This window comes from Pelodiscus sinensis, chromosome 1 (genome assembly GCF_052426305.1).
Source record: "Pelodiscus sinensis isolate ZL-2025 chromosome 1, ASM5242630v1, whole genome shotgun sequence".
NCBI lineage: Eukaryota > Metazoa > Chordata > Testudines > Trionychidae > Pelodiscus > Pelodiscus sinensis.
The window spans coordinates 233,513,287-233,541,250 of record NC_143052.1 but is presented as its reverse complement, the minus strand read 5'-3'; the positions used below and the strand labels follow the sequence as shown (position 1 = coordinate 233,541,250).

Here is a 27,964-nt window from a genome sequence, read left to right as displayed (position 1 = left end):
GAACAAAGTATTTTCTGTCAATCTTTTTATTAGTCGGTTGGATGGATGCGGGTGTCTTCCACAGATCCTCAGATGTTTCCATGATTGCCTCGTCAATTGGCAGGGCAATCTTACTATGCAATGTAGGATGCAGGTTCTTTAACAAGTGATGTTGTTTCTTTTGCACTTCTTGGAGGGAGACATGCTGACTTGTCGCTACTCGCTTGAATAGTTCTTGAAACTGTTTGAGGTCATCAATCACTACTGTATCTGCTGGTATAACTGCATCGTCCTGTTGGGCACTTAGGTCGTCAGGGTGTGTGATGCTTATTGATTGAATATCGGATTCATTGTCCGAAATTCGTTCCTCCTCCTCCATGTGTGTTGCAGGAGGTAGGGGCTGTGAATGAGGCAGACTCCTTCGAGATGGTGTGGAGTGGGCTGAGGACCGGTATCTGTATGGGTCCCAATGATCCCAGGGCCCCCATTGGGGTGGGTAAGGTGGGGGTGGGTAAGACCAATAAGGGTGCCATGGGCTTTGTTGTGGTCCAGCCCTATGATAGTAGGAATGAGACCTCCTTGGCGACGTGTGTCGCGAAGAATATGTTGTATGTTGGTCATCATCCGGTAAGGGAGCGTCTTGCAATGACACTGGAGACATAGATCTGGGAGGGGAATGCCTTGCAAAGGATCTCCCAGGTGAGTAGTCAGTGGGAGGCAGGCATGAATGCTGTTGCCTGCTGTGAGTGTCAGACGCTGTTTGAGAGTGCTCTGTAGCAGACTCATGCATCTCACTGTCTGCTGCCGGCGCCGGTGTAGAAGTATGGTTTGCAGTTGCAACCGGTGCCGGCTGTGCATGGGGTCTCTTTTGTTGCAGTGCCGAGAGTTTGAGCGGCGCCGTCCCTTTAAGCAGTGCCGGAGTTTTCCGCGGTGCTGGGGCTTGAAGCGGCGCCAGCTTTTCTTTCTGCCCTGGGTTGTTAGCGTGGTCCCGGGACGGCTCGGAGGCAGCACGCACTGGTCCCGGTGCCAAACGCGAGGATTTTCCCTCTGCTTTGCTAGCAGGGGTCCTCAGACTTCCTTGCCCCTCTCCCTGAGTCTTTGGGGAGGAAGAAGGCGGGAGAGAGTGTGACGGTGAGGCTCTCTGCCTTGTAGTTTTTGGCGGTGGGGGGGTTTCATGCTGCGGTTCCCCCTGCTCTGTAGGCTGCAGAGCCTTTTCAAACAAAATCATCCTCAGGCGGAGCTCTCTATCCTTTCTAGCTCTCGCCATGAGGGAAGCACAGTGTGTGCAGCTGTGGGGTGAGTGAGTTTCCCCCAGGCACCGAATACATTTTGTATGGCCGTCAGAAGCTGGCATAGGCTCGCGGCACTGCTCACATTTTTTAAAGCCTGAGGAGGCAGACATAGTTCGGAGATTCTTATTTCTTAAAAGTGTTGGTATTCTCAGTGTTTTATTTATTTGTGACTGTTGTTATAGTCCTTTCCTTTCCTTTCCTTTTATGTGGTTTATATGTTTTTCCAGCTGAGGAGCCAAGAGAGAGAGAGAGCCCCGGTTCACCGGGACTCCAGTCTGAGGTGAGTTTCAGTCCCCAAGGGGAGATTTTGTTGTCAGTTTCGTTCTTCTTATAAAAAATTGTTGTTATTATTTTAAGAGAGAAAACAAGGAAAACTAACTTGGAGTATAACAGGGGGAAAAACTGTGGTAACCTAACTAATGGAAATACAGTCTGAGAGACTGAGAGGGAGCTCCTGCTCGCTCCGTCTGTTGACGAGGGCGGTTGAAGAGGAACTGAAAGGGAGGGGGTTGAGCTGCGCGCTGCAGAGGGCGGGAAGGGCTCAAGACGCCTTCTGAGCATGTGCGGCTCAACAGGGGAATCTGTTTTGCAAAGCTCCGATCTGCGGCTCAGGGCGACCCTTCACCTAGAGTGGAGCACCCATGGGGACACTACTCGAAGAAGAATCATCATTTTTGACAACCTCTGATGTTTAGCATTTCTGCTCCCTGGTATGTCTGAATCTATGCTCTTAACAAAACAAAGATCCTTGACTGATTCTTTGGGAGGTATAAACATGGCTTTTCCCTGCACCTTCCCCTCCTTCTCCCTCATCCCTCATTTCTACCCTATGAGAACAAAATTAATTTTAAAATTATGAGTCAAGAAGTGAACTTTTCATTAACTGTGTGATTGATAAAATATTCTGCTTGGTCCATTGGCTCCAAGTGAAGTAAAAAGGTTTGAAGCATGCAAGGCTGAACTAAAGCACAGAATATGAAAATGGGAATTCAAAGGGATAAAAAAAATCTCTTAACAAAGAGCTCCTCACAAGTGCTTTGATTTTTATGTTTTCTGATTATAAAGCATGAAGTTTTCCAGTGACCTGATAACCCAAGAACAAAATTAAATCAGTAGCCATTGATTCTATAAACTTATGTATGCCAAAGAGCTTCATCTGAGATGTATCTTAGCTAGATAAAGGGTTCAGCCAATCTTGGTCTCACAGAATGAAGACGGTTCTGAGACTGGTCTCTTATACTGAGGAAGCAGATCTGCCAGCTACTGTGAAAGAAATCAAGTCCTTATTAGTAAACATGTATGCTTATTAGTTTTGAGTTATCTTTCACTGTCTTTTGTAACAAAGCTTTCCACTAGCATGGACAATGTATTATATCTAGTAAAGAGATTTCTTACAATAATTTTGTTTAATGTATCCTGTGCTATATTATGTTTGCCTTTGTGAATGCTCTCAATAAATATTCTAATTGGAAACAGGTGTTTGGACTGCATTAGCTAAGGAGAGAGAGTATACATCCGGGTGTAAATATTTATAGTACAGGAAGGCTTCTAATCTGTACTTACTCCCCATGAAAATAGTTGTATTAATAAAAATAACCATTATTAGGTACATAACTATTATTAGATATTAGACTGTGATGAACAGGTGCTGATACTGAAACTCATGAACACTCAGAAAATTTGGATATATTTTCATCCTCTTGGGAAAAGTGAAGCACAAAGAGCAAGAGACATGTCTGAGGCTACTAAGGGAGTCGTTAGAATTGGGATTGGAACTCCTGGCTCTTGACCCAATATTCCAAAACACACAATTTTAAATTTATCCCAGTGAAAGCCAGATGAGTTCAGAGGTCATAGCAACAAACGTGATATGTAAATATTAGTATAAAGGCTTCCAAAATGTAATAAGGAAGGGTTATTTTAGCCATAAAAATGGAACAAGTTAAAAAGGATCTCAGAATTCCCCAAAGAAATGTCAAATTACAAAAAAAAAGCTGTTTTTTTTTTTTTTTTTGTAAACCCATTGGTAAAGGGAGGCTACAACTGGATTGTTTTATGAGAGAAGGCAATGTGATCTTCTGGATAAGGCATTGAGTGTAAGTTAGAAGATCTCTTCTACTCCTGGCTTTGCCAGTGACCTGTTACTTTAGTTTGGACAAGACTCTGTGCTTCAGTTTCCCCTTTCACCCTTTGTCTATTAAGACTGCAAAATCCCTTGCTACACAGCAAGGCTAAAGTGGAATTAAACTATGCAACTTGAGCTTTTGGCGCTGTCAACACAGCAGGAAGTCCAAGGAAGAACACTCTTCCTTCGACTTTCCTTACTCCTCGTGAAATGAGGGTTACAGGAGTCAGAGTAAGAAGTCCTCCAGCTCAACATTATTTCAAAATAATGGCTTGCAGTGTAGACATGCTCTTTGTTATTTCGGAATAATGTCAGTTAATCCGAAATAACGCTGCTGTGTAGACATAGCTCCTGTGGCCAGGGATTGTCTCCGTGGCTGAAGTGGCTAGCACACTGAAATGCCAATCTCAGCTGTGGCCTTTAGATGGACTCTCCCTTTGGCAATAAACATCAACGGGACAACCCCTGATGCTTTATGGTTTGGCACTGGGTCCTATTGTAACATAACATTGAGTGCAAAGTCAGGCCCTGAATTGTGAAAGAAATCTAGAATGTGGTAGGCTTGATAGTTATTTGACATCTATTTTTATAGTGCAGGAAAACTGAGAAGTGCAAAGATCTAAGCTTTCAAATACATAACCAATAGAATTTCATCTTACGCCAACATACTGAGTAAGCTGAAGAGTCCCAAGTTCATATATACACACACACATAACTTCTTTTTTCCAGTAAATTATTAAGTGGTATGTTACAAAGTTCTTTACTTCCAGATCAAATTGCAACATACTTGGAAAACAATAAGAAGAACACCAGATTTGAGAAGCAGCACAAAACATACCAGGTAACTATATACTAATTTAATGTCAGTTGTGGGGATATTATTGGGAATTAATAAGAGATCACCTTGAAGAGAAATATCATGACATGACAACATAGGTAATAGTTTTGAGAAGGAAAGGTCATGCTTGACTACTTTATTTATGTGGTAAATCTGCTTTATAAGATTTCAGAGCAGATTATCAACATGGTACTAATGGTCACCTTTTAATAGTGTAATGCAAAGAGGTAACTGTGAAACAAAAACTATTTTAAGCCCTTACAGTGGTAGCTTTTCTAGCTGGGAAGCTTGCCAGGTAGGTATCTCTAAAGATCATTTTTGGGAGCTGTCTTTTTTCTATTGTAAGCTTCATAAATGCTTTTTTAACCAAATACACATTGGATTTGAGGAGTTAGTATGAATCTGCTTTCCCAAAGCATGTTTTTAAATGATAGAATATTGTTTTAGGATGGGTCTATAAAGGGTTTTTGGTTGTGGGGGTTGATTTATTACAGGTTGAACCCTGTTAAATCTGGGACTCTCTGGTCTGGCAACATCTGTGGTCCAGTTAGCCCAGTCTCTGCTGAGCCCTGTCAAGGCGCAGCAGCAGTGGGGCAGGTCTGGAGCACAGTACCAGGGGAGCGCAGCAGCAGCAGGACTGCCAGCAGCCGGTAAGCCTCATGCCCGGGAAGCCCTGGCAGGGCACAGCAGCAGGGTGGCAGCAGAGCTTAGTCTCTGAGAAACTTCAGCCAGGTGGGGCAGAAGCAGGGCCATGGGGCTGGGGGAGCTCCATCCCCAGAAAGACCCAGCCTGCTGGTGGCAAAGCCCAAGCTCTGTAGCAGCAGGGCTGGAGCCCAGTGTCAGGGGGACTGGAGCGGAGCCAACCAGAGGGAGGAGCTGTATCCTGGGAGGCTGGTGACAGTGGAACTTCCATGATCCAGCAAATTCCCTCATTTGGAACCAGTCAGGTCTTGAGGTTGCTGGACTGGGGAGGTCCAACCTGTACCAGTATAGTTAAATTGGTATATCCCTTAGGTGAGGATGATGTTCTATGATAATGATTTTTTAGAATAAATTTGTAGGAATACACTACACTGCACTACACACTATACTAGTGTGAATTTGGGGGCGAACCCATATTACTTTACCCTAGTTTAACTGCATCTATACTAGGTACGGTGACCATACTGCCCTTTTTTTCTGGGACAGTCCCGGATGTAAGGGTTCTGTCCTGGTGTCCTGATAAAGGCGGCAAATGTCCCGGAAAACCCATTGGGATCCGGCTACAAACAGAACCACCATTTCCCCCCCTCTCCCGGGACACCCTCACAGACACCCAGCACTAGCGTGGCGCAGCAGCAACGCCCCGCATCCATCCAGCATGTAAGCGTCTCCCTTGCTGCTTTGCGCAGGCATCCAGGGCTGATGCCGGTGGCGCGCAGTATCCTGAGCACCAAGCTCCCCTGCAGCATGCACAGCCATCTGGCATGAACCCCCCCCAATGGCCCTTCCCTCCCGCTGCGGGACTGCTTCTGCCGTGTGCAGCCTCCAGCTCGGCCTCCTCCATCCACAGTCTGCCGCCGCTGTTGCAGGGGGGTGAGGGGGATAAACACGGCAAGCCGCTCCTGGGAGCTGTCGCCGGAGTCCCGGCAGAGCCCGCACAGAGCCAGGCTGGAGCGCTGCAGAGCGGGGAGCGTTCGGGCTCTGCCGGTGCGCTCTGTGCACAGCCCTTTCTCCCCCTGCCCTTTCCACCCTGCTGGGGGAGCGGCAGTGCACGGACCCACTCACACAGCCACGCTCCACAAGCTGGGTCGGGGGGGGGGGGGAGGCTTCCCCCTCACCCCCATATGCCTGCTAATGTGAGCCAAAGCTGGTGCGGGGACTGCAGTAAAATTAGCACCGTGGGTGGCCCAGCTCCAGGCCCGGCTGCGAGGACTTCTGGGGCCCAACGACAGACTCCAGTCCCACAAACTGGAAGGCAGAAGGTAGGGGAGGGGCAGGGGGAAAACTAGGGGGAAGGGAGGTGGGAGAGGAAGGAGCTTGTGCTGAGGGGAGGGGGGCAGGGCAGGAGAAGAAAGGGGAAGGCACCAAGGGTCAGGGTGGAGAGACAAATGCCAGGGGGCCGAGTGGAGACATTGAGGAAAAGGGCAGGAGGAGGGAGGGGGAGGTGTCAGTGGGGGTGGGAAGATGGAGGGAACATGGTGATGCTGGGAGAGGAGAGGGGAGGGGCATTGGGGGGATTGGGAGGTGCTGGGAGAAGGGTTGAAAGGAGGGGTGGGCATGAGGAAGGCAGGGATGGAGCAAGTCATGTGAGGGCACAGGGGCATGAGGGGAACTGGGGCAGAGGGTGGTGAAGAGATGAGCATCAGGTAAAAAGAAGGTAAGGGGAGCAAGGGCAGTGAGGGAAGGAGGAGGCACCAGGAGGGTGCAGGGGGAAGATGCAGGTGCCAGGGAATTCTGGGAGTGAAGAAGACGGGCAGACACCTGGAGGAGAGGGACCAGAAACACAGGAGAGCGGGATGGCGGGTGTGCAGAGGTAGATGTTAGGAGAGGGGATGAGGAGAGGTAGCTCACATGATCAGAATGGGGCTACTGGAGGAGTGGGCAGGGGGAGAGAAGGGCTGGTGCAGGGAGGCAGATCCCACGAGGGCTGAGGGCATTGAGAAGGGCAGGAGGCAGGACAGCAGAGGAGGGTGAAGGGTGGGGGGACAGCAGGCACCAGGAGAGCTGATGGAACAAGGGAAGGAGACATGGCAGCAGAGAGAAAAGGTAAAGGTTTATAAGATATTTATTAATAACTTGGGTGCCACAGTGGCACATCCAAACAAGCCACATGAACTCAGGACTGGTGCACAACACAAAATTAATTCCGTTCTTGGAACGAAACTCTTAGGGTATGTCTAGACTGCATCCCTCTGTTGACAGAGGGATGCAGATTAGGCAGGTTGACATTGCAAATGAAGCAGGGATTTAAATATCCCGCATTTAATTTGTATAAAAATGGCCACCATTTTTGCTGACTCAGCACTTTGTCTGCAAAAAGTTGCAGTCTAGAGGGGGATCTGTTGAGAAAGAAAGCATTTTTCAACAGATCCCTTATGCCTCCTGCAAATGGGAGTGGTTGAGCACTAACACCCAGGGGAGTCATTGCTCCCCCTTGGTCTTTTTGCTGGCAGCCCTTTTGTGCCAGCAGCCTTCTGGAACCAGGTAAGCATGGGGTCGAGGGGCTGGGGTGTTGGGAGGTGCTGAGTGTTTGTAGGGTTGCCAAGTGCCCGGCATTTTCGCCGGACATCGTAGGTGTCCGGTATTTTCTGACTTTTTTTACTGGACAGGAGGCAAAAATACCAGACTGTCCGGATGAATACTGGACACCTGGCAATCCTAGGAACACGTCCACCAGACCACAGTAGGAAGTAGACCAGGATAGGGAGTTTATCCAGAGCGTTCAGCATGTTGTGGCAGGATTCCTTGCTGAGGGAGGCAGTAGCCTCAGCCTTGCCTACAGAGTAACCCACTGGAGTTGGAGGGCATAGGTACCTCCACTCCCTCCGTAGCTGGCTCGATGGAGTCAAATTTGCCTACAGGCCTGTAAAGTAGTCTGAAAGGCCATATTAACCGTACTATAAAGACTGTGTATGGAGGGGGGAACATGTGTTCAGACTCCAACAGGTAGGCCGCAAGGGGATGAAGCTTGAGGGGCCTCTTATAGTAGGTTGCCCCTCGACAGGCACATAATTCACAAATTATAATGACAATTTGGGATTCAGTACCTGTAAGATGACTGGCCCACAGTTGTGCCCATCAGTTTATTTGCTATGTTGCATGATTTTGCTTGTCTAGCAAGATGCAGATTATTTGGTTAATTGTGTCGTGAAGAATCTGAAATTTGTATGCAGTGCAGTATCAGACTGTATAAATGGGTTTTGAATTTGTCTTTTTCAGTTTCTGTATCTGCATAGACGGGGCGGCCCGTGAGCCTAGGCGAACTAGGCAGTTGCCCGATGATGACATCATGGCCATTGACGGCCGTGCAGGGGGGTGGGGCGTGCCAATTGCGCCGCCCGCCTGCGGTGCCAGCTGCCGCAACCTGCCTCAGGCCATCCTGTGCACAGAAATCCTGTTCATGTCTCTGTCTTCATGGCTTGCAATGACTTACTGCTTATAAACACACTTGCTTTCAGATTGTCTCACTTGTTCACCATATATCACCCTATCTGCTGTTTCCCGTCTAACCAACACCTTTCCCTCTTATGCCACTGTGTCTTACCCACATACTATGAGTAATTAGCCTGGGTCTATCAAAAATCTTTGCACAATTTACATTACTAAGCACATTCAGTTTAAGTACTTGATTTTTTAAGTTTGCTTTATAGCTATCAGGAATTAAGTAGCAGAAGTGTTAATAAGTTTCTTGAAAACAGTTTCACAATTACACTGCATGAACACTTTCAGAATCAGTATACGGAAAAACATTTGCCTCCAACTTCCACATAATAAAATCATAATAAAATCAGTGCACACTGTAAGTATCAGTCCTTATTAGAGTGAAAGGACATTTGGAAGGTACAGGGTGGATAGTGCATAAATCTAATAAAAGTAAGGCTAAATCAAGACTGCAGATATCATAGGCCAATCACAAGACACACATAAGAAAATAACAGATGATGTGCATAATTTGTAAATCTTTATGAGTTACAAAATATGGCTAGATTGAATCCAAAAAATATAAACAACCACTGCTTCCAAGGCAGCTAGATGAAAGGGGAAATGCATCGTGTGTGTGGTAATGCTCACTTAGGGTATTTCTCAAATACAGTTTTGTTGGAGAAATGGCTGTTTTCTGACCAAACTGAAGTTATGTCCACACCTCAAGTAAGTTTTTGCACAATAAAAGTGAAAGAACAGAAGGGTTTTTCCAGCGTAGGAATACCTTTTTGTCAATGAGCTCTTTCGCAAAAAGGTATGTGTGGATGAAGAAGAGGGTTTTTTTGTGCAAACAGAGGCAGGAGGAAAAAGCACAGGTGCCCTGGTAGACATTCTGTGCATAGCAATCAGAGTTTCATTTCAAGAGAGCATCCATTCAGTCTGGTCGCTATCTTTCGAAAAAGTCGATTGCTTTCTCTATGTGCTTTTGCAGTGTGGATGCTTTCTTGCAGAAGAATTTTTTAGGAAGATCTCTTCTTCAAAAAGGGTTTTGCACAAAAACCTGAAGTCCAGACATAGCCTCAGTTGTATAGTCTCGCAAGGAATTCTACTGTTGATATGTAAATTAAGGATCTTAAAATGCAGTGTGATAGGACAGGTTATAGGACTCTCTCTGAAGGGGGGGGTTAATTAGGGGCAGCTGAGATAGGGTTACTATAAATCAAATAAGGGTCAGGTGAGCTGATTAAGGCTGCCAGAGGACCTCTTTAAAAGCCTTCCCTGTGTGGGAGGGAGAGGTGACCTGATGTGAGTGAGGACTGATAGAGGTGGAGTTACTATTGATAAGGAATGGAAGGCTCTGACAAAGAGAACAACAGTTTTTGCCAAGAGAGGGGCAAGGTGAGGAACTGTAACAGGAAATGTTTGATCTCCCTTCCCCAGCAGAGAAGCCAGGAGGTAACTGGGGAGGACTGGTAACCCAGCCCAAGCTGACCAGAAGCTGACAGTGATTTTACTAAAGAAAGGGGTAGGCAAAACCTGTGCCGCAGTACCTAGACAGGAGATTGTGGACTGAATATGGGTCTGGGGCCCAGGAGTAGGACTGACCCTGTCACAGCGGTTGACTAGTTGATGAAATTTCCTTTGACTAATTGATATGCACTTCTACCTTCCTCCTTCGAAATGTACAGGGACTCTTGTACATTTCAAAGGAGGAAGGTGGAACTCTGCATACAGCCCGGGGCCAGTGGGAATTTCCACTGACTCCAGGCTGCACGCAGGTGCCCACTTTGAAATACACAAGAGATCCCGTGGCGATTCAAAGGGGCAGCTGCTGTGGAGGCCAGGCTCAGGTGGGGACTCACCAGTTGACACCAGGTCCTGGGGAAATGCAGCCAGGAGCCTGGGATCAGCTGGGAAATCCTCAGCTGACCTCAGGCTCCACAGCTGCCCCATTTGAAAGGCACACAGGTGGCATTTTAAAGTGGCAGCAGCCACACGACCTATTGAGGATCAGCTGTGCAATGTCTGCCCCTTTGAAAAGCTGTCATGGGCTAGGTCTACACTCTGCCTATCTTGCAGAAGAAGACATGCAAATGAAGTGCTCATTAGCAACTTCTTGCGCTTCATTTGCATTTCCTCTTCCGCAAGATAGGCAGAGTGTAGATGTAGCCTATGGGTTTCAAAATGGCAGTGCCATTTTATAGAGGCATCAACGAAGTGAGGTAATTGACTTGTTGACCAGTCAACATACTGTCCGATAAGCAAATGCTTATCAGATAGTCAACTAGTGTTTTACATCATGAATGTAAAAACAGCTCATGCTGGAATAGGAAAGAAATCCTGGGTGTGGTTATGTAATTCAATGTCCGCTAGTGCTATACGCATGATGGATGATCAATTGTTAGAATGGATTTTTGCCTATTGTAATTAATTTGGCTGTTGTGTGGTCAAGAAGAAAGTTAACCCTAAATATAGGAATTGGAAAAGATGACAGCAGTGCTTGCAGGATCGATATTGTCATTGCAAAAAATCTGGGATGGATGAGCCTTTCACCTTCAAGACTCAATTGGATTGAATGGGAGGAGGGGGGGCAGGAAGGAGTTTGAAGCAGCAGGTTAAATGTCCTCCAAGAATGAGCTATAAGAGTAGTTCAATCTGTTTCTCCCCTAAACATTCCTGTTCTAATGACAGAACTATATCAGACTCCATACGTGGTCTCTTGATTTTCTGCTCACCTCCACTGTGGGTTGAGAGTTTAAATCACTAAGAATCTGAAATCACAGAGCTATAGCACTAACTTTGGCCCATATCCAAACCCACTTACAGCAGGTAGTCAGCAAGGTGGCTGACAGAAGCACACAGCTGGCCAGTGGGAGTAACAGCCGGTGGCCAGCTGAGCAGCTGGCAGGACCACATGGCTGGCAAGGGGCCTATGGGAGAAGGCAGCATTCAGCTTGCAGGAGTAGTGGCGAGTGGCAGACAGAGTAGTTGAGATGTCCCCGATCCCCAGCCCACTCACAGGTGGGAGATGAGGTCTGAAAATCACCTCAGAGATCTGGTCCAACATGACCAAGGGAGGCAACTGTGAGAGGGGGACAGAAAATGCTTGGGCATGTGAATGGTACACTTACATTGCTGGACTTGTGAGCCTGAGAGGCAAAGGTCACTGCTCAATCCACTTGATATTGGAAGTTTAACCGTGGCGTTTTCCCAAATTAGTGCCATGTTAGTTCTCTCCCTCCTTTATTGAGGCTATGTCTAGAATGCAGACTTGTATCAGAAGAAACTTTTCCAAAAGAGATCTGAAAACTTCTTCCCAAAGAGAGCATCCACACTGCCAAAGCACATGGGAAAAGATGAATGGACTTTATCTTGCATTTAAGCTGTGATTACTATGGATGAGATGGCCACCGGGGCACTTGTGCTTTTTCCTCTTTCCTCCTCTTTTGAAAGAACTCCCTCCTCCCTGTCCACACACACCTTTTTCCGAAAGAGCACACATGTTCCCTGGATACACCTTTTTTTTCCGGGATAGCTGAGTTATCCCGGGAAAACTATGCAGTATATACTTAGCCTCATAGACACCCTGGAGTGTGTGTGTGAAGCTAAGTCTAGCTTATTATGATTGTTTTCACAGAAGCAGCATTCCTGCCATTTGGCCCACTGTAGATGTGGCCAAATGGGAGGGAAAGCCTCCTCTTTGGGAGGAGCCCTTATTTCACACAAAACGAGGTATGCGTATCCTGGAAAAACCTGCCAGTCTAGGCATACCCTGAATTTTGCAGATAATGGAGTAGGTGCTCAAGTCTATTATGTGGATGAAAAGGAACCCCTAGCTATTTAACCTGTCCCTGGCAGCTGCTAGCACTATCTAGCAGGATTACACAAATAACGTAACAGCCTTCAAGAATGTAGCAAGTATGACCATAGTAATTCAGGACAGGAATGGTAAAACCAGAAAGATGTGAATAAAAAGAAAAGGTGGTGTGATTGGACAGAATGCATTCTGAAAACAAGAGAGCACATTTGGAAACACAACTCACCTGCCATACTGATGTAAACACTGGTAATTTGTGGCCTGGTATAATGTTTTAGGAGACTGATAGCTTTCTGGAAATCTGCTGAATCATACATAACAAAGCTGTAAACATATACATTTTTTTAATCACAGACAGTTAACCCTCCAAGATTTTTCCACCCATGAGCAGAGTGAGTTTTGTCTTATACAACAGTATGTTAAACAATAATATGTCCCTTCTTGCTTCAGCCACCATTCCAGAGGTCATGCTGACAACAGGTTTTAGCAAAACACTTTTCCTGGCATTTTACATATATTTCTTGTGCTGTAAAATCAGTAGGAGTTATGCTGATTTCTAGAAATTGGCTACCTAAGGCACCTAACAGCACCTGTTTTGGGATAGTATTCTCCCACTATTGCTCAAGTGGAACAATGTAGTAGTATTAGTTGGATGACTATAATGTTGAGAGACAATGACCAAAAAAAATTTCTCTGCCAAAAGACTTCTCAAACAGGTCCAAGCAAGCAGGACTGAGCATCTTATTAGAGATGAAGTAGGAGGAGAAAGAACTGAATACAACTCTTGCAGGAATGCCTTAGGATATGTGACTGGGGAGTATGTCAATATGCGTTCCTAATAGCGACTTGTCTCCAAAAGTATTGGTGCAAATTTAATAGTGGCTCCAAAAGATGAAAACAAAGAACTTTCCCAGGGAAGCATAGCGAATGAAGTAGTGTTGGGAGCAGCTGCTGTAGGTGAGGGAGAAGTGCCCCTTTCCCAGCCAGGCAGTTCTGTGCATGGAGCCCTGAGCCCCTGGATGTGTGGGCTCATTAAACAGCTGTCATGCCATGTTCCTGTGCAGTTTAGAGGGAACCTTGTCCAGGAGGGAAATCAGTGAAGTTTTGAGTTAAGTTAAAAGGGTGGACTTTGAACTTCAGAGACAAGCTAAGTCACAGAAAGCAAATATGGCAATACCGCTAATGTCAACAAGATTTGACAGATGAATAGGTGCTGACTCTGTGGGTGCTTAGTACCCACCAGCCACAGTTATTTGGCAGCAGCCCTAGATGGGTTTATTGGGGTACCACCAAACAGCTGGTTGGTGCCACTACCTCACCATTGATCAGCAGCTGTCATCAAACAGTTGTTTGGTGGATAGGGAAGGGTTTGTGGGCGGAGCAGGGAGCAGCAGTGGGGGGCCTTGAGAAGGGGGTGGAGTTGGGGGCAAGAGGCAGGGCCTTCAGACAGCACTGTGGAGACTCCCTGGGAAAAAATAGAAGCGGGTGCCTAAGATACAAGAATTTACAGTTGCAGAAAATGGTTGCAGTTCTACTGAGTATAAATAATATTTCCTAATCTAATTTAAGATAATTGCTGTGGAGACCACAATATGCTATTTTATGTTTCAAAAGGAAGCTTTAAGGAAGGTAGGTATTAAAGTTGTGGGCCAGCTCATATAATTTTGTGCTGGTTTCCCTCAGTTTTGAATGCTTTTTCTACCACCACCCTTTTATGTATGTACTATCTCTACCCTTTCCCAGGTTATAATTTACTTGATTGCCACATTACTACTGACTTCTTCATTGGAATTAAGAAATCATCTCAATTTTAAAATAAACTGGCATTACATGATGATTTACAATATCTTCAGTTATTTTAATTTGGTGTGAATATACATACTCATGGCTGATTTTTTTAAGTTACTGCACAAATACTGTAGTTAATTTACCAAAACTTTTCAAAAGCTTCAGTTAAGAACTTATTTTTAAGATCCTGATTTACAAATTAGTGATTCTTGACATTTTCTCTTAAAAATAAAGGTGGATGGATTCTTATGCTATGTTATCATAAAGCATTATAAAAAAGTCAGATAGAAACTGAAAACAAATGTCTGTAGAAAAATGTTTTGGCAAATAATTTGTAAGCGGTTGAATTAAAACCCAGTTAAAACTGTAGCCATATCCTTAGAATATTTTTTCCTCTACATGAACTACTGTACCTTAATCTTAATTATTAGATTAGTTGTCTAATCTGCTTGTAAATGTTTTGTAGGTATTTTAAAATGGCAAAGAAGTCACTGTTGATTGATGCTGACTGTGGAGTTGATGATGCTCAAGCCCTAATGATGGCTTTAGTATCTTCCAATGTTGAAATCCTGGGAATTACATGTTGCTATGGAAACACACAGTTGGAAAATGTCTGCAAAAATGTACTTCGTGTGCTACAAGTTTGTAACAGGCTTGAGGTAATCAGTCCCTTAAATGTATGGGAATGGGTGCCAGGTCTTGCTTAAAAATTAGGGCTGTCAATTAACGTGCGTTAATGCCTGCGATTAACGCAGGGCAGAATTAACTGATTAATTTTTTAATGTGCATTAATCACAGGTGTTTCCGTGGCGCTGTCCCTTTGAAATGCTGCCACGGTGTTTCAAAGGGACAGCACGAATGGAGCCCAGGATCAGCTGATCCCAGGCTCCCACAGCATTGCCCCTTTGAAACGCTGAGGCAGTTATCTCAAAGGGGCAGTGCTGCACAGCTGATTCTGGGCTCCCAGAGCTGCCCCTTTGAAACACCACAGCGGCATTTCAAAGAGGCAGCACTGCAAGGAACCTGGGGTCAGCTGGAATTTTATTATTAACAGTGTGATTAATCGTGATTAATGTTATTACAGGCAGTCCCCGGGTTACGTGGATCCGACTTATGTCGGATCCCTACTTACGAATGGGGTGAGGGAACCCAGCACTAGCTGCGTCCCCCCCCCCCCAGCAGACCGCCGAGACGCGCTGCGGCGGTCCTGCCGCCCATGTCCTCTGTGGCAAGAAAAGCTGCTCCGCGTCTCCCTGGTATGCTGGGGCAGCCCCCCCCCCAGCAGACCAGGGAGATGCGGAGCAAAGCCGCAGAGGATGCGGGTGGTGGGACCACGGCGTGTCTGGGTGGTCCCGCCGCCCGCGTCCTCCGTGGTGAGAAAAGCCGCTCCGCGTCTCCCTGGTCTGCTGGGGCGGCCTCCCCAGCAGACCAGGGAGACGCGGAGCAAAGCCGCAGAGGACACGGGCAGCGGGACCGCGGCGCGTCTTGGCAGTTCCGCCGCCCGCGTCTCCCTGGTTTGCTGGGGGGGGGGGGCACAGCTAGTGCCCCCCCCCCCCCCCCAGCAATCTAGGCTTTTCACGCCGCGGAGGACAAGGGTGGCGGGACTGCTGAGACGCGCCGCGGTCCCGCCGCCTGAGTCGTCTGTGGCGAGAAAAGCCGCTCCGCGTCTCCCTGGTCTGCTGGGGGGGCACTTCCCCTGGTAGGTGCCCGGGCGTGGGGAAGCCTCCAGGCTCGCGAACCAGGCAGCTGCCTCTGCGGGCAGCAGCGGAGTGGGGGGAAAAGTCTTGGGGAAAAGTTTGCCTGAGAATGTCCCCATGTTCAGATGTGGGTCGGGAGTGGGGGTGGATCAGCCCCTTTGCACCCCCTAGATGGGCTGGACTCAGATCGCTGGGTCTAGACAAGAAGCGGGGATCGGGGGGGGGGGAGGCGGTGGGACCCTCCCCAGGAGATAACCAAGGAGTTCGCCCTGGCCCGGCTGGCACCAGGCTGCCTGCAGTAGAGGCAGAGACATCTGGGGGGGGGGAGGGCTTATGCACCCCTTGCACTTTCCTTTTCCACTCCCCCCAGGGGCCAGTTGCCTCCCCCGCCCCAATTCCCCCAGTCTGGGATGTTTGGGCGGGGCGAGCCCCCGGCACAGGCACCAGAGGACAGTGGCCAGCCCCCCATGTGGGGCTCCTGCAGCGATCGGAGGCCTGCAAATCCCCGGTCGCAGCTGCTTCCTTGGGGGGGCCGGGGTGCAACGTGCAGTTTTGTTTGCAACATGGAAATTGTCCCCCCCCCCCCCGGCGCCCCTGTCCCTCCCCCTGGAGTGAAATTCATAGGAGGTGGAACCAGGGGAGGGGGGGAGGTGAGGGGGCAAGTGTCAGGTACCAGTGTAGGGTGGCCCCTGCAGCCTGGGAAGCTGCATGATCAACCCTGCGCCCGCCCCCTCCCCGCCCGCGGGCCGGGCTGTTTCCAGGGTTACAATGGTGTTCTTCCTCTCTTTGGGGCGCAGAGGACAAGTCAGGGCTGGATCACTGGTTCAGAGTCATAGCACGTTGTATGGCTATGTCAGATAAAGCAGAATGTCGGATAAGCAAAGGTCGGATAATCGGGACTCTACTGTAATAAGAATCTGAATATATTTAATTTAAAAGATATATTTGCTTAAATAGTGTGTGTCTGTGAAGATGTGCAAGTATATATATAGTATAGCCTTTTAGTCAGCAAAAAGTAGTACTAAATTTAATGTAAAGGCTATCTTTGGTTCCAAATCAACATGTTTTAGTGAATACCAGCTGGTCAGAATCAACCATTCATTAGGAAAATAACAAAAAAATTACAAAGCAAAATAAGACTAAAATTAGTTATTAAAGTGTTTCCTGCTTGCTGATTAAATTGCTTTGATGTAAGTCATCCCAGTTTGCTGAGACATACATTTCCACAGGTATATCTAGAAAAGTACAAAAAACTCTTAAGTCGTCTTCTCCAACAGATAGGCTCATCATGAACATTCACATTAATAGAGGTGTACTAGAGCCTGCACAAGCCATTTGACATACATTTGTATCCACCCTATTCATGTAAAAAAGAGTGGACAGTAGACACTAGGTTCTTTTTGAATATTTGTTTTTTTATTTATATCCTACACTGGGTTCTTTTCTAGGGTCAGAACAACAGGGACCTTTTAAATTGATACAGAAAAGGATCCAAATAAGCTGTAGCAATTCAACTGCAAGGTGTACTTCACTGCTCTCCTCCAAATGAAGGTGGCTAACTAGCGAGGCCTCCTTTCAAAATATGACTGTCCACAAGGAGCCCAGGCCAGAGTAGCTCTGTCCACGGGAGGCCTGGGTGCCCCACAGGCAGGGGCTGTTCTGCCTCTGTCCGCGTTGAGCTCAGATCTGACGTGGGCAGGGGCTGCTCCAGCAGGAGTTGGGAGCCAGGTTGGAGCAGTCCCCAGCCCGGGATCCTGCTTTAGTCTGCTAACTAGTTAAATGCTAGGAAAACCTAATGTTTAGTGGATTAATTTAGTAACTGGGATTTTACGTGCCTAGCAGACACTCCTTTTTTGGTCTCTAGGTCCTGCCCTTTAGAGCTTCAGGTGAAGGGAGGGTAATGCAGTATGCTAGTTTCTCCGGTGATTGAAGCAGGTAGTTTCACGGTCTTAAAATTAGTTCTCGCCACGCTTTCTAGCTATACATCCATTCTTTGTTCCTTTTCAGATTAGACTGCATGGAGAGCATGCCAAGAACTTCCTAGCCGTTTAGTAACAAGAAGATATCAATAGTAATAAACAACGACTTCTTTTGAGACTTCCTCCAAACATGCACACAATCTGTCCCTTACAACAGATTATATGCATTTATATATCAACAGAGTTAATATTGTAAATAAAAATATTGGTAGTGGTACAAGGATAATGTTAAGTCAAGATGCCTTTAGGTGATGTGCTGCCGTCTTGTATTTAGTCTGTTTTTTGTAACTTACATGTTGTTTAGATTCCAGTTTATCAAGGGGCTTCCGCTCCTTTACTTGGTGGTCCTGTGGAAGGCTCTTTGTTTCATGGAAGAGATGGTTTGGGTGATGTACCTGATCCGAATGCTCCAGGATTAGAGCATCTACAGAAAGAACATGCTGTGATTGCAATGTTAAGACTTGTCAATGAGAAGCCTGGTCAGGTGAGAATGTTATTTATTTTTTTATGCAATAACAGAAGACAGCAAGCAGCTGAAATTATTTTGCCTTTCTAACCCTATGGAAGATCCAGATCCAATAGACGTTGACCTGCCTACTTTCTCCTAGTAGTTCATAGTATTGTACTGGAAAAAAATGTTGGGGGGCTGGAAAAAAATTGTTGAAATTTAGCATTCAGTTTAACCCTGGACATGAGCCTTGGACTAGTCCCAAGTCACTGGTGTCCAAATAATTGTCCATTTAGTCAAATAATTCTTTAGCAAAAGAATTTGACACCGGTTTACCCTCCCCTTTCTTCCGGAGGAGTAAAATCTTTATTTAATATTTAGAAGAATCCATATGTTTGCTTGTTTTTTGTTGCTTAACCAAAACATGCCCTCACTCGTTTCATTGTGATCCTCTTTTAGCTGTATATTTCAATAAGATTTCCCTCTGTCTTCTCTTTTTCAACTTCTACTACGTAAGCACAAAGTATCAATCTTTTATAATAGCTAAGACCCTCTGTGCCTTTGATTTAGCAGGTTTTTGGGATCTTCATTAGAAATTTAAAATCCCTGAAGAATTGAGGAGCCACAAATTATCATGATACTTCGTTTTGGTTTAAAAAAGTTTGATAAATTCATGGATAGGTCCGTCAATGGCTATTAGCCAGGATGGGCAGGAATGATGTCCCTAGTCACTGTTGTAAGAAGCTGGGAATGAGCAACAGGGGATGGATCTCTTAATGATGACCTGTTCTGTTCATTCCCTCTGGAGCACCTGACATTGGCCACTGTCAGAAGACAAGATACTGGGCTATGTGGACCTTTTGTCTGACCCAGTATGGCTGCTGTTATGTTCTAACAAAGCTGTGAAACAGGGATAAATTTTAACTGGAAAAGTACCCTATAATATACCTCAGCTTGTGTAACGCCATTTTCTTTGCAATAGCTGTTGCAAGTCAGTTCATTTCTCTACACTCAAAAATAATTTTAAATCTCCTTTCCCCAAACCTGTTTTTTCTGGGTGCTTGTATCTAGCAGTCAGAGAATCCTATAAACCAAAGATTTCTTCAGAGCCACTGTAAAATAGGTCTAATACAGTGGTCGATTGCGGAGGCACTGCCAGTTGATCTTGATGCAGTGTTCCCAGCTCCTCCCCCTCTTGCTCTCCCCACCTGCAACGAGGAGCCTGTGCTGGCACTATAGCTTCCCGCTTCTCGTAAAATTGGAGCCAAAGCTGGCTTCCTGTGGCAGCATGTGAGGAGAAGTCTTGTAGCTCTGGGTGAGATCTGGCTTCTCAGGAAGCGTGCACACTGCTTCTCCCCTCAGCAACGCACATGCTTTCTTGTCTTGCCTTCCTTCCCCCGTGCACCAGGGAGGCAGGGTCGGGGGTGGGGTTTAAGATGGCAGTGGAGGATCCAGAGCAGCTGGATTTCTTAAAGGAGTCGCATGTGCACTTCTTCCAGCACTGCCTGCAGGTCCTTTCCGAGAGATACTCATCCCTGGAGACCCCCCGAGTACTGTCTGAGCTGCTCCTGCCCCCTCTCTCCTGGGCAGACACCTACCCCCAGCTTCCTTCTGTATCCTTCTTCCCACTCAGATTCTATCCCCCACCCCATCCCTATCCCACTCACTGCAGTTCTGTCCCACACACTGAGCCAGAGCCTGCGGGGGAGGAGGGCCCACAAAATCCACTAACCCTAGAATCCCAGAAGAATTTATCTGGCCTGAGGCCTTGAACCTAAACCCTCCCTATCCCTTCCCTCACCATGGGGCTGGAGTGCCAGAGGAGTGAGGTGTCTCAGCTGGGGCCACATCAGTGAGGATTGGGGTTTTTTGCATCTCACTTGTGTGGTCCCTGATTGTGGGTCAGTGGCCCCTGACCCAAAACAGGTTCCCCACCCATCCCATAAATAAATGTTAAAATATGAGCTTCAACACAAAATGTTTTATTTAAAAATGAATCCTGGCCAACAAGCCCCCAATTGAGACCATGCTCCATCTGGCCACAGCATCATAACACTCTTGGGGCTACGTCTACACTGGCCCCTTTTCCGGAAGGGGCATGTAAATTTCATGAGTCGTAGTAGGGAAATGCGCGGGGGATTTAAATATCCCCCGCGGCATTTAAATAAAAATGTCCGCCGCTTTTTTCCGGCTTTTAAAAAAGCCGGAAAAGAGCGTCTACACTGGCCCCGATCCTCCGGAAAAAGCGCCCTTTTCCGGAGGCTCTTATTCCTACTTCAAAGTAGGAATAAGAGCCTCCGGAAAAGGGCGCTTTTTGCATCTCACTTGTGTGGTCCCTGATTGTGGGTCAGTGGCCCCTGACCCAAAACAGGTTCCCCACCCATCCCATAAATAAATGTTAAAATATGAGCTTCAAAGTAGGAATAAGATCCTCCGGAAAAGGGCGCTTTTTCCGGAGGATCGGGGCCAGTGTAGACGCTCTTTTCCGGCTTTTTTAAAAGCCGGAAAAAAGCGGCGGACATTTTTATTTAAATGCCGCGGGGGATATTTAAATCCCCCGCGCATTTCCCTACTACGACTGGTGAAATTTACATGCCCCTTCCGGAAAAGGGGCCAGTGTAGACGTAGCCTTGCACTGCCACACACCAACCCTGAGCCCATCATACACCTGAACCCCCTGCCCTGAGCCCCTCATATCCCCAAACTCCTGCACCTCCCACATCCTCAGTCTTGTGCCGTAACACTCCTGCACCATCCACACACCACAAACCTGTCCCCTGAGCCCATCCTATACCCAACCCCCCTGCCCTGAGCCCCTCATACATCCCAACCCAAACTCCTGCACCCTGATATCCACAAGTCTGCAGCTTGCTGAGAACCCCAACCCTCCACCTGACCCCAGTACTCTCCAGCCTGGAGCCCTCTCCCCGAGCCAGCATCCCCTTCTCCAGCTCCTCCTGCATCCAGATTCCCTCCCAGAGCTTACACCACTCACCCCTTCCCACACCCAAATCCCTCATTCCCACCCCAGAGCCTACACATTCTGTCTCAACCCAGTGAGAGTGATTAAGTGCTGGGGAGCAAGTTATGGAGAGGAGGGGAACGCAGAGGGTGGAATCTTAAAGAAGGAGTGGGATCTTGGGGAAGGGATGGGGTAGATCTTGGCTTGCCCTGACATTTAAAAAGTGATCTTGGGTGTAAAAAGGTTGGAGACTACTGTTGTCTTCATCCCTCCCCTTCCACGCCTTATTGGCATTTTGATTACTTTCAAGAGAGGGAGCTAACCCTGCTGCGGCTCTGCCTTTTAAATGTATTAAGAGCCAGCAAGCTCTTAATATATTTAAAAGGCTGAAACACAGTGGGGGGACTCGATGCGAGCAGGGACAGCTGATTCCCAGCTTGTGCCAGGTCCCCACCACTGCGCTTCTGTTTTTAAAATGTATTAAGATCCAGCAGGCTCGAGCCCAGTCCCTGCTTAGACCCCTGCCTTCCTTGCGCCCCAGTGGAAAGGGTGCTGGCGGGAACTAGCTTTTAAGCCAACTCTCCGCAGCACCAGCTCCTGCTTCCCTCCTTGCTGCCTCTGATAGCAGCAGCAGCAAGGGGGTAGGGGAAGTGATTAGCCAAGCATAAGCTTGTTGGATAGTTGACTACTCACTGACATCCCTTCTACAGCTGTTTGGGAATCCCAGAGAAGTTAATTCCAAAAGAAACCTCGTGTTACTCTTCTAGCAAAAGTAATCCATCAGTAATGGATGAAGTCATAGAGGTGGAGTGTTACTTTAACAGAAGTGTAAACAAGTATTTAAAACAAGCAACTTAGAAAAATATGATATGGGCTATTTATTGGTTTGTAAAGAAATGGAGTGGTGTGTTATTTGTTTTGCAGATTTCTCTAGTTGCCACTGGTCCTTTGACTAATCTAGCTTTGGCAGTGAAATTGGATCCAACATTTCCTAAGAAGCTTAAAAATATATTCATCATGGGAGGAAATACAGAATGTAAGTAATTTATACATGATCAGTAGGCAAACATCTTAACTAACAACTCCGGTATGCTTATGTAGCAGTTGTTTGGCCTTTTTTGTACGGACGTTAGACTGCCTGCATTTGTGTATTAGGTTAGTTATGGGAAATGAGGTTGATGTAGATGGTAATGTTGCCATAATGAGTAATTTCCTTGATTTTTAGTAATTGGATTTGCAGATAATTCCTTTTAATGACCTTTACTTGAACTTGTACTTTTCATGGTATTAAAAATGTATTTATGGAACTAATGTAATGCTAAAATATTATAATAAAATGAATGTTATAGTAATAATAAATTTATGGTAATATTTTAATGCTACAATATGGTGTGTTTTTGACATACTCTTTTTGTGTTACAATTTTTTGGTAAGCTTTATTGGACAAAATGCAGTAAATATTGTAAGTTTTGATATTGAAAAGTAAAATGATCATAGAAAATAAGCAAATATTTTAAACAGTTACTTTTTTTTATTTGTTTGTTTTGTTAGCCAGAGGAAATACTACAGTCTGTGGAGAATTCAATTTTACTACTGATCCAGAAGCTGCATATATTGTTTTAAATGAGTTCACTTGCCCTACTTACATAGCAACATGGGAATTTACATGTCGCAATTCACTGTCTTGGGTAAGATACCAAATATTTACTATACATTCATATTAAAAGTAAATCTGGTGAAAATTGATCTGCAAGGATGCAGAGCAATGGCCACATCGATAAGATTATACGAGTGGTTCCTATATCAGTTCATCCTAACTTTGAATATAAAAATAACTATCTAATATCAATTTTTTAATTGTCAGCATTATTCTTTTGGTTTACAGGAATTCTATCATGAGTGGGTTAATCAGGACACCAGAAAAGCAAAGTTCATGAAGAAAATATTTGCTCACACTATAAAATACATTGACTCATTACGCAAAAAATCAGTCAACCACTTAGAGGCTTCAGGATTTGTGTCTTGTGATTCCTATGCTATGGCTGCTGCAATTGATGAGAACTTTATCACAGAATCCATAAAAGCTCCTTTAAGTGTGGAGCTCAATGGTTCGCTAACTAGAGGAATGATGGTAGTGGATATGACTGGTCACCTTGAGAAGGAAAATAAAGCTTTTGTCATTAGTAAGTGTGACTTAGAAAAGTTCAAGGCACTTCTCATTGCTGCTTTAGAATAACATTTTGCTGTCGGATAAATTTCCCAATCGGATAAATTTCCCAATCTTGTTAATCTTCAACTGTGACTGTAAGTCTAGTTATTCCAGTGGTACAGATAACTTTAGATTCATAGCTACTGTCACAAACTGCATACACTTATTTTTAATTAACTTTTATTACCACCAAATTTGGATCCAATGTACCCCAATAATGAGTTGCCTAGAACTATAAACTAATTGTCAATTTGGCCTGCTGTAATGGGAGGTGGCCTGTCCTAAGAGGAATTGTCGGAGTTTTATCATGGAGTTTGTTTCTGGTCTTCGGAGAACTCCCTAGAACAGATTAGCTCTGTTAACCCTTGGATATAACCTTCCACATAAAGGATTGATATTCAAGCAGTAATTATTTGAAAAGAAAGCAATATTTGTTTAATGAAAAGAATCAGTTATAATATATTTAATAATCAAGAATATCTATGATACATGACACACAACATAACATAATTCCATTGCATTTAGACTAACAAAACATGTAGATGGTATCATGAGCTTTCATGGGCACAGCCCACTTCTTCAGATGACTGGCGTTATGAGTAGGGAATATGAAAACTGGAAATTAATAGGAGAGGGGAAGAGAAAGGAAGGGGGTGAGAGTATGAGGGGGGAACAAGGCATCATTAAGTGTCTGGAGAATGGGTAGTTAAACCTAAGCAGATAAAAATCAAAGTCAATAGATAGATTGCTAAGACAGGAAGGATACCACTCAGAGAGCTGTTAGCACCTTCAGTGGTTATTAAGTAGGTAGTGTCCTAGCCAATCAGGATTGAGTCGATTAGCATGTGAATTGAATTTGTGGATGAACTGGGATTCCAGTCCTTCCCTATAAAAGCGATGAGAAGTGCTGTGGCACCTTATAGACTAACTGAAGTGTAGGAGCATAAGCTTTTGTGGGCAAAGACCCACTTCGTCAGATGCATGATGCATGCATCTGACGAAGTGGGTCTTTGCCCACGAAAGCTTATGCTCCTACACTTCAGTTAGTCTATAACAGTGGTCCCCAACCTTTTCAGGTTGTCGGGCGTCAGGGGGCGTGGCCGTTCGCCCGCCGGGCGCCAGGGGGCGGGGACACTTGCCCGCCCGGGGGCGGCCCCCCCCAGCCGCATGCCTGGGGGCAGGGACCCCCCATAGCCACGCGCCCGGGGCCAGCGTCCCCCCCCGTAAGTGCCACGCGCCCGGGGCCGGCGCTCCCCCCGTAAGCGCCAAGGCTGGGGCCGGCGCCGGGGCCAGCAAGGGCACGCGCGGCGCCCCCGGGGGCGGGGGTCAGGGTCGGCACCGGCACGCGCGGCGCGCCCGGGGCCGGGACCGGCCATGCGCCCGGGGCTGGCACCTGCCAGCCCAGATTGCTCCGCGGGCGCATGTAAAGAGCCCGGCGGGTGTCATAGCGCCCGCGGGCACCGGGTTGGGGACCACGGGTCTATAAGGTGCCACAGGACTCCTCGTCGCTTTTGCAGATTCAGACTAACACGGCTACCCCTCTGATACTTGAGTCCTTCCCTATGAATCTGGCTTGTGGAGCTGGCCTGTGACAAGACAGCCACCTGCAGGTCTGTTAAACTGTGGTTAAGCAAGCAGAAATGTTCACCAACAGGCTTGTGTGTGTTCCCTTTACATATATCCGATTTGTGTCCATTGATTCGTTCCCGCAGAGACCGTCCAGTTTGTCCAATATATATATAGTAGTGGAGCACTGCTGGCATAGATCAAATTACTAGATGTGCAGTCAAATGACCCTTTGATTTTGTGGTGTATGTTGTTTGCTCCAGTGATGAATTTGTCAGTGTCTATCCTGAACCTGAGAAGGGGCCATAATTTACCAATGTAAATTGCCAAAGAGCCACAGTAATATGTAATGTTTGTCTGTGTGTATGTCAGTGACTAAAAGGGTCTTCAGAAAATTGGCTTCAGCACTAAAAAGGTGTAACAGAAATCTTTTCCGCTTACAAATCTTGTAATCTTTCCTCTAAACTGTCCTTAAGAACTTTAATTGCACTTGCATATCTAGTTGTGCTCCTTTTTTAAGGATTCTGCTCCATCTTCTTTTGATATGACTTGAAGTGGTGACATCCAGGGGATGTGTGTCAGCTCTCCCTCAACTGCAGTTCATGAATGAAAGATACACTTTGCACTAGATCAGACAGCAACTGGAATTTTCTTTGGAAACCTAACATTTAGATTATCCAAATGCAGCAGCATGTCTGCCAGAAATGCAAAATCTAGAACACACCCTGGATGTATAAACTCAGGACGTATTCTCTGTTCCTTCTGTATAAATAATCATACTAGTTTTAGGAACTTGAAAAAGTGGAAAATAACTGCTTTTTGAGAGCCATCAAATGGTGCAGTTTGCCAGCATGTAACTTGCAGCCAGTTGTGTGTGAATGCCCGCCATGGACAGGGGCTGCTGAGGGGGACCCAGGGCTGAAGCAGCCTCTTGCCTGGTGCAGATGGGGTGCTGCTTCAGTTTATTGGGACTGGTAAAGCTCACCTGTTACCAGTGAGGCTTACCAGCTAACTTTTTACATCTTTAATCCTCAGTTCTGCTTCAGGTTGTGACAAGAATGCATGATAACTGAAGGCTCCCTGAATTCAGTCTTAAATTCACCAGTACATTTTATCTGCATTTCCTTTGAGTGTATGCAGTATAAATCTGAGGTGATAGTTTTAATGTTCTAGTCTGGAAATTACATTGACATTATTGCTTACTTAACAGCCACAGGTATAAGTCACAATGTCACTTACAAAAGAAAAAGGTGTAGTGGAGATACTAGCAACATTGTGGGCTCTTTTTAAATCTCTAAATGACCTTTTATTTCTTCTTTGCATTAATAGATTACGCTTATTTTTTCTGTCAGCACTTGGCCATACCATTCTGTCTTTCATGGGCAGCAGTAGGTTGCCCTTTGGATGACAGAAACCACAGAACCCCTTTTTGTGTAATGACCAGCCATTGAAGATTTATGAAACAGCTAACAGTGGGATTGCACGTCAGAGTATATATGCAGGAACGTGTGCAATAGTATTTCTTAAAGTAAAGAGATAAACAAATATATAGGTCCTCAATAGCTGTTGCTAAGCTACAGATTAGAATAACAAAAAACCCACTGATTAAAGAAGAGGATTTAGAAGTCAAACCAAGTCACAAACTGTTCAGAGATTTTGTTGGATGCCTGTGAAGCTTTATAAGCAATATTTCCTAAATGACAAAAATAACGAGTTCCTTTCATATTCACCAGCATCATGGGTTGGTGGTATGCGTGAGACTCACTTGCATGACTCAGACTGCTATTAAACTTGCAGCTCCTGCTGCAAGGCACCTAACAACTCTTACATCAGCAAAGAATTATAGAGGACATATGTTTTATAGTTTGACAATTTGAGCCATAATTCATCATAAAAATCTCTTGGTTAAAGAAAGCCTTTGGGGGGGGGCAAGTGATACAAATGCATTTATTCATGATCAGGCAGTGGATCACAAACGTTAGCAAACGGCGGACCCCCATTTTTATTTAAAATTTTCGAGACTGCCTAAGCTTACTGTTGTTCATAAAAAGCTTTAATATATATAAAATGATGGATAACATTGATTTCTGTTTTTAAACTTTATTGATTTAAATGTTCATATGTGTGGGAGATAGATTGGGGGTGGAGTCAGACTATTAAAATGATAGTAGACCTTGAAATAAAAAAGTACCTATTAAAACATAAATGGCCAACATTGCCTATCAAAATATACAAAGTAAATATCCTTAAATCACTCAGTTCTCAAGCAACATTTTTATTACTTTTTCTATCTGTAAATTGGGATATGAATAAAAAATTTTAATTGTTTTGTGTGTACGGTAAAATTGACATTTTCCAATAAAATTGACATTTTCCACTAAAAACCTAATCTTTTCATGTTATTAAGTAGAATACCCAATAACTTTCCGCCTCCTCTCAGGCTTGTGTTTGTCTGAAACCTGATCTAATTCTCCATGCCCTACCAATGCCTACTAGAGCAGGCACTGCAAAGAATATCGGCAGAAGAAAACCTAGTTTAAATATCCTTCCAGGACTTGGGCATGCATTAGATTCCAGGCAGCAAGACTGAGGTAGTTTTGCACATGACCACTGCAAGGGGTCTTTATCAGAAGAAATACAGATGGCAAAGGAATTTAAGCACCCACAGGTGTGGAAGGAGGCAAGTCTTAGGGAAGAGGCTGGGCCTTATCTCAGCTGCCTTGCTACCTGCATCTAATATTAAGAGGGAAATGGAGGGGGCAGGGTGGCACCACATGTAATTCCATGGTGTGAAGTGAAATTTATCAGCAGGGCCAGTGACCCCACTAACAACTCTCAGACCTCCTGGAGCCATGGCAGCATTGACTCTGCTCATCTCCTTGGCAGTGTTAGAGTGGTGTTATAATGTAATTGTTGTAAATAGGATGTAGGTAAGGTGCACACTTAAAGGAGTGGTTGCTGCCATCAGTAACTGAAAACAAAATGGAATTTAGGAAAACAAAAATGGAGTTTCTGGACAGGACAGTTGAACTTTTCCCGCCCTGACTGTCTGCACTCAGTACCAAAATTGCACCAGGCACACAGATCCTTTGCACCTAGCCCGAAAGTGTGCACACCACTCTACACAAGTTTACAGTTT

The 27,964-nt window shown here is 45.7% G+C and overlaps 1 protein-coding gene across 6 annotated transcripts; it reads left to right on the top strand.

Annotated features, from left to right (window-relative positions):
- Positions 1-971: 971 nt before the first annotated feature.
- LOC102461521 (inosine-uridine preferring nucleoside hydrolase-like) lies at positions 972-27,209 on the top strand. 6 transcript variants are annotated; one of them, XM_089775374.1, is made up of 9 exons: positions 972-1,110; positions 1,499-1,551; positions 4,167-4,237; positions 4,729-6,198; positions 14,431-14,623; positions 17,945-18,124; positions 21,975-22,086; positions 22,602-22,738; positions 22,936-27,209. In XM_089775374.1, the coding sequence occupies exons 5-9, from the start codon at positions 14,441-14,443 to the stop codon at positions 23,284-23,286; spliced, it is 963 nt and encodes a 320-aa protein (XP_089631500.1). In that variant the 5' UTR covers positions 972-1,110; positions 1,499-1,551; positions 4,167-4,237; positions 4,729-6,198; positions 14,431-14,440; the 3' UTR covers positions 23,287-27,209. The 6 variants fall into 6 exon arrangements, with proteins under 6 accessions (XP_089631500.1, XP_075772650.2, XP_075772651.2 ...); XM_075916535.2 differs by lacking the exon at positions 4,729-6,198 and adding an exon at positions 1,866-1,981; XM_075916536.2 differs by lacking the exon at positions 4,729-6,198.
- The last annotated feature ends 755 nt before the right edge of the window (positions 27,210-27,964 follow it).